At 48.7% G+C, this 20,325-nt stretch overlaps 1 protein-coding gene across 1 annotated transcript in view; it reads right to left on the bottom strand.

Moving 5' to 3' along the window:
- Positions 1–3,758: 3,758 nt before the first annotated feature.
- LOC115117527 (alpha-ketoglutarate-dependent dioxygenase FTO-like) overlaps positions 3,759–20,325 on the bottom strand; it is a 32,145-nt gene continuing 15,578 nt past the window's right edge. Inside the window, exons 2-5 of the mRNA XM_065012578.1 lie at positions 10,191–10,268; positions 6,795–7,836; positions 4,590–4,718; positions 3,759–3,817 (exon numbers count right to left, since the gene is read on the bottom strand). Of these exons, the coding sequence (XP_064868650.1) occupies positions 3,759–3,817; positions 4,590–4,718; positions 6,795–7,836; positions 10,191–10,268 (1,308 nt within the window). The remainder of the gene's footprint in view (positions 3,818–4,589; positions 4,719–6,794; positions 7,837–10,190; positions 10,269–20,325) is intronic.

Raw genomic sequence — 20,325 nt, 5'->3', positions numbered from 1 at the left:
ATGGAGGTCTCATATCAACAAACACTGTCAGATCTCATTCCTCATGATAGAGGTCTCATATCAACAAACACTGTCAGATCTCATTCATTCCCTCATGATGGAGGTCTCATATCAACCAAACACTGTCAGATCTCATTCATTCCCTCATGATGGAGGTCTCATATCAACAAACACTGTCAGATCTCATTCCCTCATGATGGAGGTCTCATATCAACAAACACTGTCAGATCTCATTCATTCCCTCATGATGGAGGTCTCATATCAACAAACACTGTCAGATCTCATTCCTCATGATGGAGGTCTCATATCAACAAACACTGTCAGATCGCATTCATTCCCTCATGATGGAGGTCTCATATCAACAAACACTGTCAGATCGCATTCATTCCCTCATGATAGAGGTCTCATATCAACAAACACTGTCAGATCTCATTCATTCCCTCATGATGGAGGTCTCATATCAACAAACACTGTCAGATCTCATTCCTCATGATAGAGGTCTCATATCAACAAACACTGTCAGATCCAATTCCTCATGATAGAGGTCTCATATCAACAAACACTGTCAGATCCAATTCCTCATGATAGAGGTCTCATATCAACAAACACTGTCAGATCTCATTCATTCCCTCATGATGGAGGTCTCATATCAACAAACACTGTCAGATCTCATTCCTCATGATGGAGGTCTCATATCAACAAACACTGTCAGATCTCATTCCTCATGATAGAGGTCTCATATCAACAAACACTGTCAGATCTCATTCCTCATGATAGAGGTCTCATATCAACAAACACTGTCAGATCTCATTCCTCATGATGGAGGTCTCATATCAACAAACACTGTCAGATCTCATTCCTCATGATAGAGGTCTCATATCAACAAACACTGTCAGATCTCATTCCTCATGATGGAGGTCTCATATCAACAAACACTGTCAGATCTCATTCAATCCCTCATTATGGAGGTCTCATATCAACAAACACTGTCAGATCTCATTCATTCCCTCATGATGGAGGTCTCATATCAACAAACACTGTCAGATCTCATTCAATCCCTCATTATGGACGTCTCATATCAACAAACACTGTCAGATCTCATTCCCTCATGATGGAGGTCTCATATCAACCAACACTGTCAGATCTCATTCATTCCCTCATGATGGAGGTCTCATATCAACAAACACTGTCAGATCTCATTCCCTCATGATGGAGGTCTCATATCAACAAACACTGTCAGATCTCATTCCTCATGATGGAGGTCTCATATTAACAAACACTGTCAGATCTCATTCATTCCCTCATGATGGAGGTCTCATATCAACAAACACTGTCAGATCTCATTCATTCCCTCACGATGGAGGTCTCATATCAACAAACACTGTCAGATCTCATTCATTCCCTCATGATGGAGGTCTCATATCAACAAACACTGTCAGATCTCATTCCTCATGATGGAGGTCTCATATCAACAAACACTGTCAGATCTCATTCCCTCATGATGGAGGTCTCATATCAACAAACACTGTCAGATCTCATTCATTCCCTCATGATGGAGGTCTCATATCAACAAACACTGTCAGATCTCATTCCTCATGATAGAGGTCTCATATTAACAAACACTGTCAGATCTCATTCCTCATGATGGAGGTCTCATATCAACAAACACTGTCAGATCTCATTCCTCATGATGGAGGTCTCATATCAACAAACACTGTCAGATCTCATTCCCTCATGATGGAGGTCTCATATCAACAAACACTGTCAGGTCTCATATCAACAAACATTTATCCAATAAACAGAGATCCTGATCCGATCCCAACTGCTGTTTCGAGTGTATCAGTCCCGTCAGTCCACCAGCTTGTTTGTGTGTTTAGATGTCGCCCAGCTCTGTTATTATTTGCTCCACAACAAATCATTAATTTAGCCATTACAGAGCTGTCAATCACTGCACATGTGCATATTTACACCCCGCCTTGAGCAGTGTGGCTGGCTAATGCCTTTGATTTGAAAGTCAAACAGTGAAGTGCTTTAGGAAGATAGATATTCTTATGAGGTCGTGAGGGAAAGAACTGAAAAAGAGCATGACAAACAAAACAAGTTCCCCCACTGTTCTGTGTTATCCTCTGATGAGATTGTGAAGGATTAGGTCTCTGGAGGGAATGACTCCCGTCTTTAAAACAGTTTATATCCAATAATAAATGATCTCCATCAATCTGGTCCTCCACAGTCTGATGGCACTGGGGGGACAAACTCAATTTCTGTAATAAATATTTATCTTTCTTTCTCTACCCCCTCAACTGTTGCCACTTGTCCCCTTCCTTTTTCCAGGAAGCAGCAGGCTTTTAAATATATTGGGTCAACTCTTTCTCAGGTCCCTCGTGAGTTGGGAGCTGGAAATCGTATTACCCAACAGGCTCGGTGTCAGACTTGCACTGTTCTTTTTTAACCACACATATTACACACACAACATTAACAGTTCAGAGGTTGAGTCACTGACTAACGGTGCCTAAAAGGAATGATGGTGTTCATTATGGTACACGGGCACGTTCTTTATCAAAACACCACAAAGCCAGGGGCCTCCCGAGTGGTGCAACTGTCTAGAGGCATCACTACAGACCCAGGTTCCATCCCGGGCTGTGTCGCAGCCAGCAGCGACCGGGAGACCCATGAGGCAGTGCACAATTGGCCCAGCCTAGGGGATGGTTTTGCCCCATTGCTCTCTAGCGACTCTTTGTGTCGGGCCGGGCGCACGCATGCTGACTTCGGTCGCCAGCTTTCCTCCGACACATTGGTCCGGCTGGCTTCCGGGTTAAGCGAGCAGTGTGTCAAGAAGCAGTGCAGCTTGGCGGGGTCCTGTTTCGGAGGACGCATCGCTCTCGACCTTCGCCTCTCCGAGTCCGTACGGGAGTTGCAGCGATGGATGGGACAAGACTGTAACTACCAATTGGATATCACAAAATTGGGGAGAAAAAGGGGCAAAAACTACAACAAAATGTTTTAAATAATAATAAAACATTAAAAAAACACCAGAAAGCCACTAGTCAACAGGCATCACAAAGGTAGCTTTTATTTATGTCCCTTGTCGAGGCATGCTATAACATCCAATGAAACACTGTGTGGACTAGTTTCTTGAATGTAGTCTTAGTTGATTACAGTAGTTAGTGTCTGTACTGTGTACCTGATCCAGGTGTAGGACTGAGACAGACTGACTGTGTGAGCTGCTACAGTACCATAGTGATCCTGTAGGGATCTTCCAAACTGGAACATAAATCCCCATTGATCCAGTTCAGTCAGGTCCAATTACAATGGTGTTTCTAGAGCAGGCCATCACTCTGTTATCATGCCTGGACTGAAAGTGACAAATCTCATCCTGTCTGGGTTATGTCCCAAGAGGTCACTCCAACTCATGGTTTCTACTCAAATCAACATGTTTTGAAGTAGAATATGAGTCTGTTCCTGCATGTTCTTGCCTGTGTCTTTGTGTGTGTGTGTGTGTGTCTGTTCGTATGTGTCCAAAACAACTATGCAGTCATATTTCACCAACGATCCCAGACAAATACACACAATGATGTCTTGGAGGTCCTAAGCCATACACAGTGAGGGACATGGTGTGCTGCTGTGATGGTGAAGCTAGAGGTAGCCAGTAATAGCTGTGTAGCCTTGTCCTGTATTGTAGAAGCTAAGAGCAGCTCGACCCAGCAGGCAGAGATGAAAGGGGAAGGCATCTGCTGTAGCCATCAGCATTAAGGTCTGATTTACACCCTCATGGCCCGCTGCCTGTCCTCTCCACTCCATAGAGACACCACCAGCACCGCTGCCACAGCACCGGGTCACAGGACTTCACAAAATAACATTTTGTTTTCTTAACCTCTCTAATGCATGCAATTACATGGAACCTTAGGGTTTCAGATACACAAGCAGGCCAGAGTCCGAGCTACATGCGGAACAGAACAGAACAGGGCTTCTGGTCGGGTTGGATTCAGACTAACACAATGATGAGAGAGCGAGAAATAGAGAGATAGATAAAAGAGAGAGAGAGAGAGAGCAGGAGAAAAGGAGAAGGGAGAAAAGAGAGAGAAAGAGAGAGCGGGAGAAAAGGAGAAGGGAGAAAAGAGAGAGAAAGAGAGAGCGGGAGAAAAGGAGAAGGGAGAAAAGAGAGAGAAAGAGAGAGCGGGAGAAAAGGAGAAGGGAGAGGGAGAAAGGAGAAGAAAAGGAGAAGGGAGAAAAGAGAGAGAAAGAGAGAGCGGAGAAAAGGAGAAGGAGAAAGAGAGAGAAAGAGAGAGCGGGAGAAAAGGAGAAGGGAGAAAAGAGAGAGAAAGAGAGAGCGGGAGAAAAGGAGAAGGGAGAAAAGAGAGAGAAAGAGAGAGCGGGAGAAAAGGAGAAGGGTGAAAAGAGAGAGAAAGAGAGAGCGGGAGAAAAGGAGAAGGGAGAAAAGAGAGAGAAAGAGAGCGAGCGAGAGTCTGGAGTGCATCCTGCTTCTATGGGTCAGTAGGGACACAGTAAACCAAACACACTTGAACATCAAGTGTAAATCTCACACAGACTAGAGATGTCATGTAGAAGGAATGGTGTGCATGCTCTAGTACCTCTAAGGTAGTAGGAGTCTCCGGACTGCAGTGGGAGGGTCAGTCCAGGGGTGTGGATGTCCCAGGCCACCTTTAGACCAATCCTCCAGCAGCCCTTCTCTGCAGGACCCTCCTCCGAGCTCACACCTGCTAAACCCAAACAATCCCACCACTTAGGTCAGTCAGATCAGAAACAAATATACAATAGGAGACAGGGCACATTGTTACATTATCTCTCAGTACAACTTGTGTCTTCATCACAGTTTCTGTACAAGAGGACAGCCTTTTTAATAAAAATATTTGATGTTAGGTAGCTAGTGTGTGTAGGGGCAGCAGACAGACAGGGTAGTGGGGACTATTCTCCTCCCATAGCCAGTCTCTGAGCCTCTCCCCGTCTGTCCTCCATCCGAGGCACGGTGAGAAAACGAGATCTACCCAGCCCCTGTTAGGTCCACACCCTTCAGCATAAATCAATACTAAAGTCTTCCCGGGCCTCTCTCAGCCCCAAGGCAAATCAGGCCTTCTCCTTTGCTCAGCAGAGGACAAATAGTAACTTAATTTCCAGCCAGCGCTTTCTGAGAGAGCCGTTAATGACACTGCTCCTAAAGGACCCAGGTTGGGAATGGTGTTGGAGCTGGAGTAAAGAGCATTGTGGTCTTTCCAGACGGAAAACACTCCGCCGCCAAGCCAGATACCTCCGGATGAGAGCAGCTGGGTGACTCTAAATAAAACCATTCTGAAACACCAGAGCCTTGGGAAAAAGAGACAAATACTAGACTTCTCCCAGACCTGACATGAAAAGTAAGCGTGTCAAAGAAAGACAGGTGTCGTGCAAATAAACATGCTTAGAAGGTTACTGGTTACTGTACGTACCAGACTGGGATGTAAAACAGCTCAATTATTGAGTTGAGAAAGAGAGAGAGAGGGGCTTTGACTGCGGCACAGCCGAGAACAATGTCAAAAAACATGGGCCCCCTCGTAAAAAAAAAACATTCCGCATGGTAACAATTCCATCTCTGTGGTTCTGGGAGTATTCAGAACGATCTGGCCCAAAGTGAACATAGCATTTCTTGAGTAATGCACAGCGGGGTTAGCGAGCAGTGCTGCTAAACTTTGTCAGGTTTGCCTGTGAAGTCTGGTGCTGTGGGGTCAGTTTGGCCTACAAAGGAAAGGCACAGCTGCAGATAGAACAGGCTACCTAGACTATAGCCCTGGCCGGTCGGTCCTGTGCTGTTTGAAGCCAGCGTTCCCAGGGGTCAAGGGTCAGAACAAATCATCTCCACAGACTTTTACTCTACAGCAGGTGGTTCTGTTTAGCCAATCCTTCTGAAATGATGTTGGCCCGCTGCAAAGGTGGCTAAGATATGGGTTGTGCACTGTATTGTCATGTGAAAAGGGGATCGTGCACCTTGGTCGTAAAACAGAGTAAATATTTGATTTAAAAATATGATCATGGTCGATCAATCAGAATGTTGTTAGACGATCACTGATTCAATAGCAATGAACTCCATCAAAAAAGGTACACTCATATCAGCCCTATAAAATCAGGCCGAGACCCCCTATGATAGAACATCAGGCTAAACACTGCCTCAATACTGCCTCAATACTGCTGTACAGTCTAGAACCAGTAATCAAAGCAGACACTCATTATTCCATATCAGATAATTACACATTGATCATTTCTGGAGGAAATTACTTAGATCAGATTGTTGAGCGATAAGGCTGGGCGAGTTGTTGGAGTTTTGTAGTGTGCCGTTCAGCATGTGTTTAGCCCCTGAATGTGTCCCAGAGAGTGTGTGTTGATGATCTTCCCTCATCCCCTGGCCCTGCTAGCGATAAGGCATCCCAGCCTGTCAGAACAGAACAGAGGCAGCCTGTGATGACATTTGATAATGCCCTGACACTATCAGGCTGATAGATCTGATGGCTGGCTCACTGGAGGCCGTGTCTGAGATAAATGCTGTATAGCTGTTGGAAGTGAGCTGCTGTAGGGCCATATACACAACGTTAGCTGTTACCTGCATCTGATAGAGATAGTAGCTCAAAATTACATCACAGTGGAGAAGAAAATAGCTACTTCTAAGGGGTTGTGGGTGGAGTGATAAAAATGGGATAACAAGTGAGACTAAAGGGTGTTTTTGAGGAAGTTTGGGTCTAGTTTGACGGGGATCCACCACTACTGACAGTGATATACAACATCTATACTGTATGACCTTTGACCCTCACCTTTGTCGTCATGACAGCTGTAGCTGTAGACGGCCACAGGAGATAAGCTGACCAGGTTCTCATCATGGTGCCAGCCCACAGCCATCTTACCCATCCCATAATATGGCTCTTCTTTCAGCTGGCTCATAGCTGCTGGGTCCATGTAGTTGAGCAGGGTGACGTTGAACTGGGTCGGGTCAGGACAGGATGTCTTAGCAGGGTTGAGGTTAGAGCATCCCTGGCCACTCTGCTGGTCTTCATCCTCCTCATCTTCAATGTGGTATCCAGAGAGACTGTGTTTTAGCTCAGCCACAGGCTTCTCCTGAGTGCCTAGGTCTGTGGTCTCTGTCTCTGTGCTGCCAGCTGGCCTGTGCTTCCAGCCTGTGTGTTTTCCTTCACTGTGTTGTTTTGACGCCGTTGGACTCCCCAATTCAGTTTGTTTAGTCTTCATGTCTCCCATCTCGTCGCCGTGTCTTGACTCCCACGCTGCATCCTGTTTGGACGATGAGCCTTCCTCTTCACTGTGTTTTGACTCTATGTCCCAATCGTCGCTGTGCTTTGACTCGGTCTCACCCTCCTCACTCTGCTTGGACTCCGAGTCTCCTCCATCATCACTGGGTTTGGACTCCTCGCTATCTTTAGACTCCGTGTCTCCTTCTACACTGGGTTTAGACTCTATAGCACCAACCAACTCTTTCCTGCACTGCTTGAAAACATCCCCCTCCTTCCTGTCTCCGACATCAGAGCAAAAGAAGCAGTTGAGCTCCCAGAGTGCTTTGCAGGCGGCGCTGAGGTCTGGGTCGCAGCAGGTTCCTCTCTGCTCGTCTGTGTGCCAGGGGATGGTGAAGAGCCGCGTGTCCAGATAGCGGTAGGTGGTTCCTGGCTGACCCAGCAGCACCCGGGACACGACGGTGAAGACGTCTCGGTCCCTCACCTTCACCAGGTCCCTCAGGAAACAGCCCCTCCGCCGCAGGGTGAACAGAGCAGCCTCCACCCGACCATGGAGCTCCTCAGGCAGGGAGCAGGACCGCCGCAGAGCCAGGCCAGAGTAACTAGTCTCCCACTGGAACACAGGCAAACACAGATCAATTAGCTGTTGTTCTGATTGCTATGAGTAAAGTGGTCTCTGTCTCCAGAAACAATTGATGGTATGGACTAGTACCAATGGCAGTGGGATGACAGAAGGTCTGGACTAGTACCAATGGCAGTGGGATGACAGAAGGTCTGGACTAGAACCAATGGCAGTGGGATGACAGAAGGTCTGGACTAATACCAATGGCAGTGGGATGACAGAAGGTCTGGACTAGTACCAATGGCAGTGGGATGACAGAAGGTCTGGACTAGTACCAATGGCAGTGGGATGACAGAAGGTCTGGACTAGTACCAATGGGATGGCAGAAGGTCTGGACTAGTACCAATGGCAGAAGGTCTGGACTACTACCAATGGCAGTGGGATGACAGAAGGTCTGGACTAGTACCAATGGCAGTGGGATGACAGAAGGTCTGGACTAGTACCAATGGCAGTGGGATGACAGAAGGTCTGGACTAGTACCAATGGCAGTGGGATGACAGAAGGTCTGGACTAGTACCAATGGGATGGCAGAAGGTCTGGACTAGTACCAATGGCAGAAGGTCTGGACTAGTACCAATGGCAGTGGGATGACAGAAGGTCTGGACTAGTACCAATGGCAGTGGGATGACAGAAGGTCTGGACTAGTACCAATGGCATTGGGATGACAGAAAGTCTGGACTAGTACCAATGGAAATGGGATGACAGAAGGCTTTGGTATGGACTAGTACCAATGGCAGTGGGATGGCAGAAGGTCTGGACTAGTACCAATGGCAGAAGGTCTGGACTAGTACCAATGGCAGTGGGATGACAGAAGGTCTGGACTAGTACCAATGGCAGTGGGATGACAGAAGGTCTGGACTAGTACCAATGGGATGACAGAAGGTCTGGAATAGTACCAATGGAAATGGGATGACAGAAGGCTTTGGTATGGACTAGTACCAATGGCAGTGGGATGGCAGAAGGTCTGGACTAGTACCAATGGCAGAAGGTCTGGACTAGTACCAATGGCAGTGGGATGACAGACGGTCTGGACTATTACCAATGGCAGTGGGATGACAGAAGGTCTGGACTAGTACCAATGGGATGGCAGAAGGTCTGGACTAGTTCCAATGGGATGACAGAAGGTCTGGACTAGTACCAATGGCAGAAGGTCTGGACTAGTACCAATGGCAGTGGGATGACAGAAGGTCTGGACTAGTACCAATGGGATGGCAGAAGGTCTGGACTAGTACCAATGGCAGAAGGTCTGGACTAGTACCAATGGGATGACAGAAGGTCTGGACTAGTACCAATGGCATTGGGATGACAGAAAGTCTGGACTAGTACCAATGGCAGTGGGATGACAGAAGGTCTGGACTAGTACCAATGACAGTGGGATGACAGAAGGTCTGGAATAGTACCAATGGCAGTGGGATGACAGAAGGTCTGGACTAGTACCAATGGCAGTGGGATGACAGAAGGTCTGGACTAGTACCAATGGCAGTGGGATGACAGAAGGTCTGGACTAGTACCAATGGCATTGGGATGACAGAAATGGCAGTGGGATGACAGAAGGTCTGGACTAGTACCAATGGCATTGGGATGACAGAAAGTCTGGACTAGTACCAACGGCAATGAGATGACAGAAAGTCTGGACTAGTACCAATGGCAGTGGGATGACAGAAGGCTTTGGTATGGACTAGTACCAATGGCAGTGGGATGACAGAAGGCTTTGGTATGGACTAGTACCAATGGCAGTGGGATGACAGAAGGCTTTGGTATGGACTAGTACCAATGGCAGTGGGATGACAGAAGATCTGGACTAGTACCAATGGCAGTGGGATGACAGAAGGTCTGGACTAGTACCAATGGCAGTGGGATGACAGAAGGTCTGGACTAGTACCAATGGCATTGGGATGACAGAAAGTCTGGACTAGTACCAACGGCAATGAGATGACAGAAAGTCTGGACTAGTACCAATGGCAGTGGGATGACAGAAGGCTTTGGTATGGACTAGTACCAATGGCAGTGGGATGACAGAAGGCTTTGGTATGGACTAGTACCAATGGCAGTGGGATGACAGAAGGCTTTGGTATGGACTAGTACCAATGGCAGTGGGATGACAGAAGATCTGGACTAGTAACGATGGCAGTGGGATGACAGAAGGCTTTGGTCTGGACTAGTACCAATGGCAGTGGGATGACAGAAGGTCTGGACTAGTACCAATGGCAGTGGGATGACAGAAGGTCTGGACTAGTACCAATGGCAGTGGGATGACAGAAGGTATGGACTAGTACCAATGGCAGTGGGATGACAGAAGGTCAACAGTGGTCTGGACTCTGGACCAGCCTGACTGTCTGACTCACCAGCTGTTGGAAGCCATGGTCTGAGGGCCCGAGGTAGGGGATGCGCTGGTCTCCTAGCTCCTGCAGCAGCCTGCGTCTCTGGAGAAGAGGAGACCAGACACAGGTCAGTACACAAAGGTCAGCAAAGATGCACACATCATGATGAATTTACAGGTAATGACATGTACGATAGAAGAGAAGAGATTAATCCAGGGTTTTGGGAGTTGACGAATGCATTAGCCTACATTTAAACTGAGACTGTGAAGCATCAGCATCCCATTTTATTCAACCTCCCCAGATGATATCCCATAGTCCCCTAGCTTCATTGTCGTCTCACATTTTTATGATTTCTGGGTTCTGCAGTGAGGTTCCTCACAACCTTATAAAGAATGCCCTGCTGCGTTGTGCGTACTGGCTCCCTCCTATAAAGACCCAACCTGGTGGAAGGATCAAAGCCCTTTCATTGGCTCACATTCCATTCCGACCTGTAAATCCAATGGCAACCAGCGTAAAACTGCGATACCCAAATAAATTTCACAAGTGCCGAACCCTCCCCTCCCCTCCATCCATCTCTCCCGTCTGTGTCCCTCCGTCCTTTATTCTCTCCCCACAGCCCCACAGGTGCACACACCCCACACCCCACACCCCTGTCAGCCACTGGCTGGCTGAGAGCCGGCGGGCGAGAGTGCCATGTCAGTGACCCGCTCCTGCCTTTAAACCTTTAAATGTGCTGTGGACACCGGTGTGAACGCTTCGACCCACCCCTTGCCGCACAGCTTCCCCGCATCAGCAGTGAGCAAGCTCAGAGCAGAGTGAAGGCTGTGAGGTTTAAGGACAGCAGGCCTCGTATATATTCCCAGACATTTACTACATGCGTTTCACATTTCTGCCGGCCTAATAATGCCAGAGACCTCATGCGGGACGCGGGGGAATGCGAGAGTCCCGACCGCCAAAATATGTCCTGACTTTTAGAGTGAAATAAAATGTCCTGTTAAGAACATTAAAGTGTACGCTTAAAAAGGTTGTGTCCTGAATGACTCAAAAGAGGGCTGGATCAAAAAGTGGACAAACAGAAAAGGTATGTGCATGAATACAGAGGAAAAGGTGAAATGTCAGTATGGGAGACGGAGACGGAGAACCTATTAGCTTTATGTTTTTAGTAGATTTCCCTTCAGGGGGCTACTGCTTTATCTGCAGACTAAACACCAACACCATCAACTACAACACCAACACCACCCCCACCATCAACTACAACACCACCAAACACCAACAACTACACCACCACCAACAAACAGCTACACCATCAATTACACCAACACCAATAACACCACCGCCACCACCCCCACCATCAACTAAAACACCAAACATCATCACAAGACCATCAAACACCAACAACACCACCACCAAATACACCACCACTACCAACAACACCACCACCAACTACACCAAAACCACCACCACCAAACACCAACACCACCAATAACACCAACAACAACACCACCCCCACCAACAACATCACCACCATCAAAAACATGAACAACAACACAAACAACAACACAATCAGGATGCACAATGGGCTTCCAGACAACCCGGCACTCTAACTTATTCTATTTAGAGTGGAACAAACAAAAGGAGTGGAAAACTGGTCCACAGACAAAGTGAATCTACAACACAAAACAACATACACTATTCATGGCCAGTCTGTGTTCAAAGGGCCAGGAAGAAGAGCAGAGGAGGAAAACTGACAAACTGACACACATTCATTGGTGTCAAATTCCTGCAGAAGCTTCAGGATATTAAACCTGTGTGTGTGTTTCTGTGTGTGTGTCCAGTGTGGGAGTGTTTCTGTGTGATGTGTGAGCATGAGTAAGGGGGCAGTGTGGGAGTGTTTCTGTGTGATGTGTGAGCATGAGTAAGGAGCAGTGTGGGAGTGTTTCTGTGTGATGTGTGAGCATGAGTAAGGAGCAGTGTGGGAGTGTTTCTGTGTGATGTGTGAGCATGAGTAAGGGGGCAGTGTGGGAGTGTTTCTGTGTGATGTGTGAGCATGAGTAAGGGGGCAGTGTGGGAGTGTTTCTGTGTGATGTGTGAGCATGAGTAAGGGGGCAGTGTGGGAGTGTTTCTGTGTGATGTGTGAGCATGAGTAAGGGGGCAGTGTGGGAGTGTTTCTGTGTGATGTGTGAGCATGAGTAAGGGGGCAGTGTGGTGTGTTTCCTGTGTGTGTGTCCAGTGTGGGAGTGTTTCTGTGTGATGTGTGAGCATGAGTAAGGGGGCAGTGTGGTGTGTTTCCTGTGTGTGTGTCCAGTGTGGGAGTGTTTCTGTGTGATGTGTGAGCATGAGTAAGGGGGCAGTGTGGTGTGTTTCCTGTGTGTGTGTCCAGTGTGGGAGTGTTTCTGTGTGATGTGTGAGCATGAGTAAGGGGGCAGTGTGGGAGTGTTTCTGTGTGATGTGTGAGCATGAGTAAGGGGGCAGTGTGGGAGTGTTTCTGTGTGATGTGTGAGCATGAGTAAGGGGGCAGTGTGGGAGTGTTTCTGTGTGATGTGTGAGCATGAGTAAGGGGGCAGTGTGGGAGTGTTTCTGTGTGATGTGTGAGCAAGGGGGCAGTGTGGGAGTGTTTCTGTGTGATGTGTGAGCATGAGTAAGGGGGCAGTGTGGGAGTGTTTCTGTGTGATGTGTGAGCATGAGTAAAGGGGGCAGTGTGGGAGTGTTTCTGTGTGATGTGTGAGCATGAGTAAGGGGGCAGTGTGGGAGTGTTTCTGTGTGATGTGTGAGCATGAGTAAGGGGGCAGTGTGGGAGTGTTTCTGTGTGATGTGTGAGCATGAGTAAGGGGGCAGTGTGGGAGTGTTTCTGTGTGATGTGTGAGCATGAGTAAGGGGGCAGTGTGGGAGTGTTTCTGTGTGATGTGTGAGCATGAGTAAGGGGGCAGTGTGGTGTGTTTCCTGTGTGTGTTGTTCCTGTATGTATGTGTGTACAAGGCTGGTTGGTAGGCCGTTGCCAAATTGACCTTAGAGCACATTGCCCTGTGTGATGTGCATGTAGGCATACACACACACACACACACACACACACACACACACACACACAACTGGGCTGGATAGCACACTTCCTCAGCTCCAATCGCACACAACCAGGCTGTCACGCACATGTCGAATACATCAAGCCACTCAGAAATTCCACAAGAAAAAAAGACAACCCCAGCCCTCTGTAGCAGATGGGCTCTCATTTCCTCCTCTCTTCTCTTGTCTCTCCTCATCTCCTCTCCTCTCTCCTTCTCTCCTCTCATCTCCCTGTATATCAGAGCAGGCTCTCTGTCAGTTAGAGACGCTGGTTTTCCACCCAGCATAAGAAACCAGATTACCAATCCCATAAAAACAATGACATGGATGATTTACTGTAACCAGTCGTCTGTTCTGAGTGATATATCTGATGCTGCTCCTAATCTCTCTCTGTTGACGGGATTAAAATCCCCTTGGCAAGACTGTTTATCACATAAATAGGGGGTCTGTTCTCTCAGATGTGGACATGAGAGGGAAATCAAAAGGCTGGTATTTTTGATTTTTGACACTTTAGTGAGTAGATTCATGTCCAGTGCTTAGATCATTATGGCTCAAAATAACTAAGAAAAGAATGTGTCTACATCAAAATTGCTGGTGGCAGTGGAGAAGAGCTTGTTTCCTCTGAGAAGGTGGTTTGTCTGAGGACTACCCCCATGGGTCCAGCATAACCCTGAGGAACCCTGGGTCCCAATGGACTGGTTTTGACTCGGGTTGCTATGCTGTAACAATCAGAACCAAAGTCGGGGTGTAGGTGGAACCAGACCTCCAACCAGTAGATGGCGTTCTACTGAGAGCCCTGGGGAGTTTAAACCTTGACAGCCAAACCCAGCCCCCTCTCATCCCCACGATGACGCATTGAGAGTTAGCTGCCTAATAGAGTGCTTTGTTTAGGAAGCAAACAATTGGTACTTGTGTGACACCGATTTCAGAAAATGGTCTCCTCCTGCAAAAGTGACGGTGAATCAGCCTCCTGTAGAACATCAGCCTCAAACAGGGAGACAGGCAAAGACATCAAATGCGCTTCCGCCCCATTTTCATTTGGCACCCCATCGCAGAATGTGGGGAGTGGGTGTGGGGCGGCCAGTGGCAAGGAGGATGGCAGGAAGGCCAGGGAGTGCCCACGTCGGACCGGGGGAGGGGAGGGGTGAAGAGAGAGACCAAACGGATGAGGTTCACACCTGAGTCAACAAGCCTGCTGTGAGGAGTAAGGAGCGGGTAGTCACCGGACCTCCACCCCCCCAGCCCCCTGGACCTCCACCCCCCAGGCCCTCCATGCCCCAGACCCCTGGACCTCCACGCCCAGGCCCTCCATGCCCCAGCCCCTGGAACTCCTCCCCCAGGCCCTCCACGCCCCAGACCCCTGGACCTCCACCCCCAGGCCCTCCACGCCCCAGACCCCTGGACCTCCACCCACCAGGCCCTCCACGCCCCAGACCCCTGGACCTCCACCCCTAAGGTCCTCCACGCCCAGCCCCCTGGACCTCCCCAGCCCCATGGACCTCCACCCCATGGACCTCCTCCCCCAGCCCCATGGACCTCCACCCTCCAGGCCCTCCATGCCCCAGCCCCTGGACCTCCACCCCCAGGCCCTCCATGCCCCAGACCCCTGGACCTCCACCCCCAGGCCCTCCATGCCCCAGACCCCTGGACCTCCTCCCCCAGCCCCTGGACCTCCACCCCCAGGCCCTCCATTCCCCAGACCCCTGGACTTCCACCCCCAGGCCCTCCATGCCCCAGACCCCTGGACCTCCTCCCCCAGGCCCCAGGCCCTCCAACCCTCCGGCCCTCCTTCCCCCAGCCCCCTGGACCTCCACCCCCAGGACCTCCACCCCTAAGGTCCTCCATGCCCCAGCCCCTGGACCTCCCCAGCCCCATGGACCTCCACCCCATGGACCTCCTCCCCCAGCTCCCTGGACTTCCACCCCCAGGTCCTCCACGCCCCAGCCCCATGAACCTCCACCCCCAGGCACCTGGACTCCCTCCGCATCAGTGACAAACAGCACGTAGCTACCTCATACACAGGGCATGTCTCTGACTGCTTCGAACCACAGTGAGATTACACATCACCTAGGTGTCATCACACACACACAATCCATCACACACACTTCCTTGCACACTGACACTGTCCCTCCCTCCCCCCTAGGCTACATGGTTGTTTTAACTGACATTTAGGCCCCAGGACATAATAAGCACTATCCATTCAAAGAAAAGCAAAACTTTAACTGCCTTTTGACATTTTGTTTCCGACCAATCGTGGCATAATGCATTCTCAGAACCCCACACACTGGTCAGTGGTCACTGTAATGGTTATGGATGGGAGGTCAGTGATAAGTGACTGAACAGTGTAATAAATGGTTAACTGATTGAAACATCTGTAGAGTGACCTGAGAACCAGGCCACACAGGGCAGTAATAATGTGTAACCCCACACCCACACACTGGACCAGGAGGTGGGGATGCATATTCATCTGTCTGGTTGGAGGACTAGCTGGTTACATCCTGATCAGATCAGGTGGTCACTGCTCATGTACTAAATAGTAGGTGTCAAATATAGTTTTTCTATTGAATATGTCAAAAGGTATTGCAATAGTACACAGCTCCAGTAGAACATGATGAGCCTCGATGCTCCTCCTGCCCAAGAAGAAAAGCTGATCACCAACATGTCTCTTCATCTGTGTCCTCCCTCAGCAGCTCAACTCAGTAGTCTCTATCTCTAAAACACACACACACACACACACACACTGAGGCAGACACACAGACACACACACACACACTGAGGCAGACACACACACGCACACACACTGAGGCAGACACACACACGCACACACACTGAGGCAGACACACACACACACACACACACACACACACACACACACACACTGAGGCAGACACACACACGCACACACTGAGGCAGACACACACACACACACACACACACATGCACACTGAGTAGATATTTTCAGTAGAGATCCATTCAGGTAGATGATGAAAAATGGCCAACTAGTCCTCGTTGACACTCTCCTCACTAATTATTGTTTGGGGCTGAAGGGGGACATCGTTCACTTCACTTAGCGGCAGGTCAGAGAGGGGGTGGAATCATTCATATTAAAATGTGTCCATCCATCTATCTGAACACACTGGGGCCAAGTCATTTAAAGGGCCGGTGTGATGCTGCATGGAGCTGGGCCCGGGTAGACCTTTCACACCCTGTTTAGAACACGGATCTAATAACATTACCAGCACCGCAGGCAGGGTGATCACCAAGGATCATTATTTAAACACACACACATACACACAAACACACTATAGGCCCACACACAGAAACACACACACACTATAGGCACACACAAAACACACACACAAAGCACATAGTACTATAGACAATTATACTGGTTGATATTCAGAAATGTATACACACCCACAATGACAATCACTTTATGGAAGACAGTCAAGTAGTTTAAACAGCCATTCAATTAGCCCTCTGTGTTCTCTCTGTCTCTCTCTCACAGTGTTAAAGCCAATCCGTGACCCAGCCACGGCAGGTGGAACCCTGTCAGGCGTTAGGAGAAAGCAAAAGAGAGAAAGATGAATCACCCCAAAGTATTTACACATACACCTGGGGTAAGCCTAGACACTGACATCTTGGCACATACAAGGCCTGTCCATTTAAGTGCTTTTCAATGTGTCCATGGTGTCAACATCTATTTCACACTCATCTACACCTAGAAGGAGAAAAAGATGTTTCCATGACCTTTACCCAAGGTGTCAAATCTGGAGAGGAGAGCGAGTGAGCGAGCGAGAGAGCGAGAGAGAGAGAGCGAGAGAGAGGAGACCAGAGCAGAACAGATATTTAAGAGGTATGCCCTACCTTACATAAGCAGAAAAGTAAAGGGTGTTCGCCACTTTGGCTTTAATTGTTATTTTGTGGGCAGGCCATAACACTTCCATTACGATTATGTCGATAGAGAAAGCTTTTTAGTTTTCACCTACAAATGACAACATGGTTTCATGAGGTCAGCTGTTTTCCAGGCAGAATTGACCATTTTAACACTAACACACATTCCCTAGGTATTCGGATTCAGACACAGACCAGTTTGTTGGGGGAGAGGTGAGGGAACGAGGGGGAATGAGGGACGGGGGGAGGGGAAGGAGAGCATTGATTGAAAGACTGTGATTAGCAGTTTTCAGCAGGGTGCGCTGGGGCCATCAAGTTGTTCTGACAGCCTGGTCGCGTCCTGAGGTGCAGTCAAGGAGAAGTCAGTGCTTTAGAGAGCGCTCTCTCTCTCCGTGTCTCGCTCTATCAGTCTCTTTCCTCCCTCTCTTTCTTTCTCTCGCTCTCTAGCCAGCCACACTTCTCTGCCCCACCACAAAATCAATATGGCTCTGTAAAGTGCAGGCGGCCCGGGGGAGACTGAGGGCTAGAAGCAGGGCCAAGGTGTCCTCCAGGCCTGTCCCACGGGCCGTGTCAAGGACAGACCCGAGCCAGGATACCGGAGGCTGAGGCTGGGGTCTGCCGTGCCCCCCTCTGCCCCCTCCCCTGTGTCCGCTGACGCGCCTGGAGGACAGGATCGATAAGCAGGTGGAGCGTTAAATACTCTGCCCCAGAGGGTGTCCGCTGCTGGGGCACAGCCAGCCAAGACTCAGCCTCCTGCTCCCTCCTCCTGGAGGACGGACGGTCGGTCTGGTCTGGTCACACCTGAATTGGACGTTTTGTTCTCAGACTGAGAGACAGAGACTGGAGATCTCTGACAATAAACAGTTCAATAACAGTTAGAGAAACATCTCTGCTGTGGAAGGTAGCAGCGTGGCCCACTGGTCACACAATGTATCTCCTTAACAGGACACAGGTCAACAGAAGTCAGCCACAGGGCATGGGCCTGCTCAGGGAATTGGTCACTAAGCTACCTGAACACTCTCCTACAGATAAGACAATACAATGTGTTCATAGCTTTATTATGGACAATATCTAAACCATAATAGAGCAAATAGCAATAGACTACTTATTCTAGCTCGCTGTCAATAATTGTCCTAATTCTGATACAGTGAGTGAAACAGATGGGTGATGTTGAGAGGATTTCCGTCATTCCGAGTGTCTGTGTGTGTGAGTGACTGATCACAGTGGAAGTGGCTTGTGTTGCTAATCCAGAAACCAGTGTACGACAGAGTAAAGAGCCAGCTCTGTGTTCCATCCACAGTGTTAACAGCACAAGCTGATCAACCCCTTCAGATGGCAGCTAGTCCCCTTCCCTGTCCTTAAGGATCTAGTCTAGATGAGCTGCTGCCTGTCTGCAGCTTCGCTGGGGATACAGATGGAGACTAGGGCTAAATCAGGGTAAACCAGGGCTGATTGTGACATCTGAAATGGCATTGTATTAGCTAGAATCCATTTAGTGAAAAAGAAGCATGTTTCCTTTCTATTTCCTTTACTAACCACTATGTACTGGAACAGTATGTTATTAATATCTGAGACTAAAGGGACAGACAAGAACACTTCTTAGGAAGTGATTCAGTGTTGTTACTGAATCACTACAACAGAACAAATCTAACCTATGTGTCTCAACTTTACGATTAAGACTCAGATTGCTATTGAATTACCGGACAGATATTATTTGGGAATGTTTACATGGTTTTTGACTGTCTTCCTGGAATCCACCACAAGATAAATAGTCTACAATGGCATTAGACAAATCCTAAAATATACAGGAGCAGAAGGCATCCCATCCATTCCTATTCACTGTTTATTTATTTTCCTTCCTTCACTCATTGTGAACCAAGGATAATATTCTACCAGGAATTGAACGTCTTAATCCTCTTTACACTCTTCCTAGTAGCCTGGATGGTGACAGATTAACAGACCGGACGTTTCCAAACCCTGGGGGGACAGCCTACTGCATGCATGGCTTTAAGTGTTCTGGAGGGTTAATATGAAGCCAGTAGAAAAGAAAGCAGTGGTGGTGGTACTGAATATTGAGCTCCAGGAGAATGAGCTCCAGGGGAATGGTTGGTGCTGATGAGCTGAGCCAGGGGAATGGTTGGTACTGATGAGCTCCAGCTCCAGGGAATGAGTCCAGGGGAATGGTTGCTGATGAGCTCCAGGGGAATGGTTGGTGCTGATGAGCTCCAGGGGGAATGGTTGAATGGTTGGTGCTGATGAGCTCCAGGGGAAATGATGAGCTCCAGGGAATGGTTGGTGCTGATGAGCTCCAGGAGAATGGTTGGTGCTGATGAGCTCCAGGGGAATGGTTGAGTGCTGATGAGCTCCAGGGGAATGGTTGGTACTGATGAGCTCCAGGGGCATGGTTGGTGCTGATGAGCTCGTGCCAGTGTGGGTCAGACCCAACTCATTTAGCCTAGCCTGAGACAGAAAGTAAAATGGGACTCGGTCACGTACTAGAAGATGTTGGCTGTTCCCAACTTCCACCACCACCTCCACCCACACTGGTCTGAGGGAAGAGGGGGATATCGCCGTGGTTACTGTTCACACTCCTGCTAATTATTAGAGCCAATCAGAGAGGTTAACAGGGCGGAGCCTGAGGAGATCATGTTCTGGGGCATTTAACATCTGGCAGAGATGTAGGTGAATACATTACACACTGGCCTCCTGCAATCCAAATAAAACACTCTTCACATCTGAAGTGTACTTAGCACAGAGGGGAGGGAGGGAGGGAGGGAGGGAGGGAGGGAGGGAGGCGAGAGAGCATCCCATATGGTGATGTCCAAGTGCCACCTAGTGAAAACTATGTGGCTCATCCAGTCAAGTGACGGTCCTCCAGGCTCCAGAGGAGAGGGGGTCTGCCCCAGAAAACAGCTCAGACAGGAGGACCCATCTGGACTGAGACAGCCCTGTCACAGGCCTAGCTACCTATGGCACCAGTCCAACATGGTCAATGCTAAGAAAGATCTACTGCCACCAATGCCAAAAATTTGACTAGGGACCCAATACCACTAACCTACTTTGCAAGAATGTGCAAAGAAAGTCAATTTGCCAAATAAAAAATAACTTTATCCAACTGTTATGATTTCAGGTTATCCAAAGCTTACAATCACGTCAACATGAAGGGTGACACTGAGCCATGGATGTTGACGTGGACGATAATTGTGTA

This window comes from Oncorhynchus nerka, linkage group LG28 (genome assembly GCF_034236695.1).
Source record: "Oncorhynchus nerka isolate Pitt River linkage group LG28, Oner_Uvic_2.0, whole genome shotgun sequence".
In the NCBI taxonomy this organism is placed as follows: Eukaryota; Metazoa; Chordata; class Actinopteri; order Salmoniformes; family Salmonidae; genus Oncorhynchus; species Oncorhynchus nerka.
The sequence above is the reverse complement of the archived record's forward strand: the minus strand, read 5'-3'. Positions and strand labels throughout refer to the sequence as shown.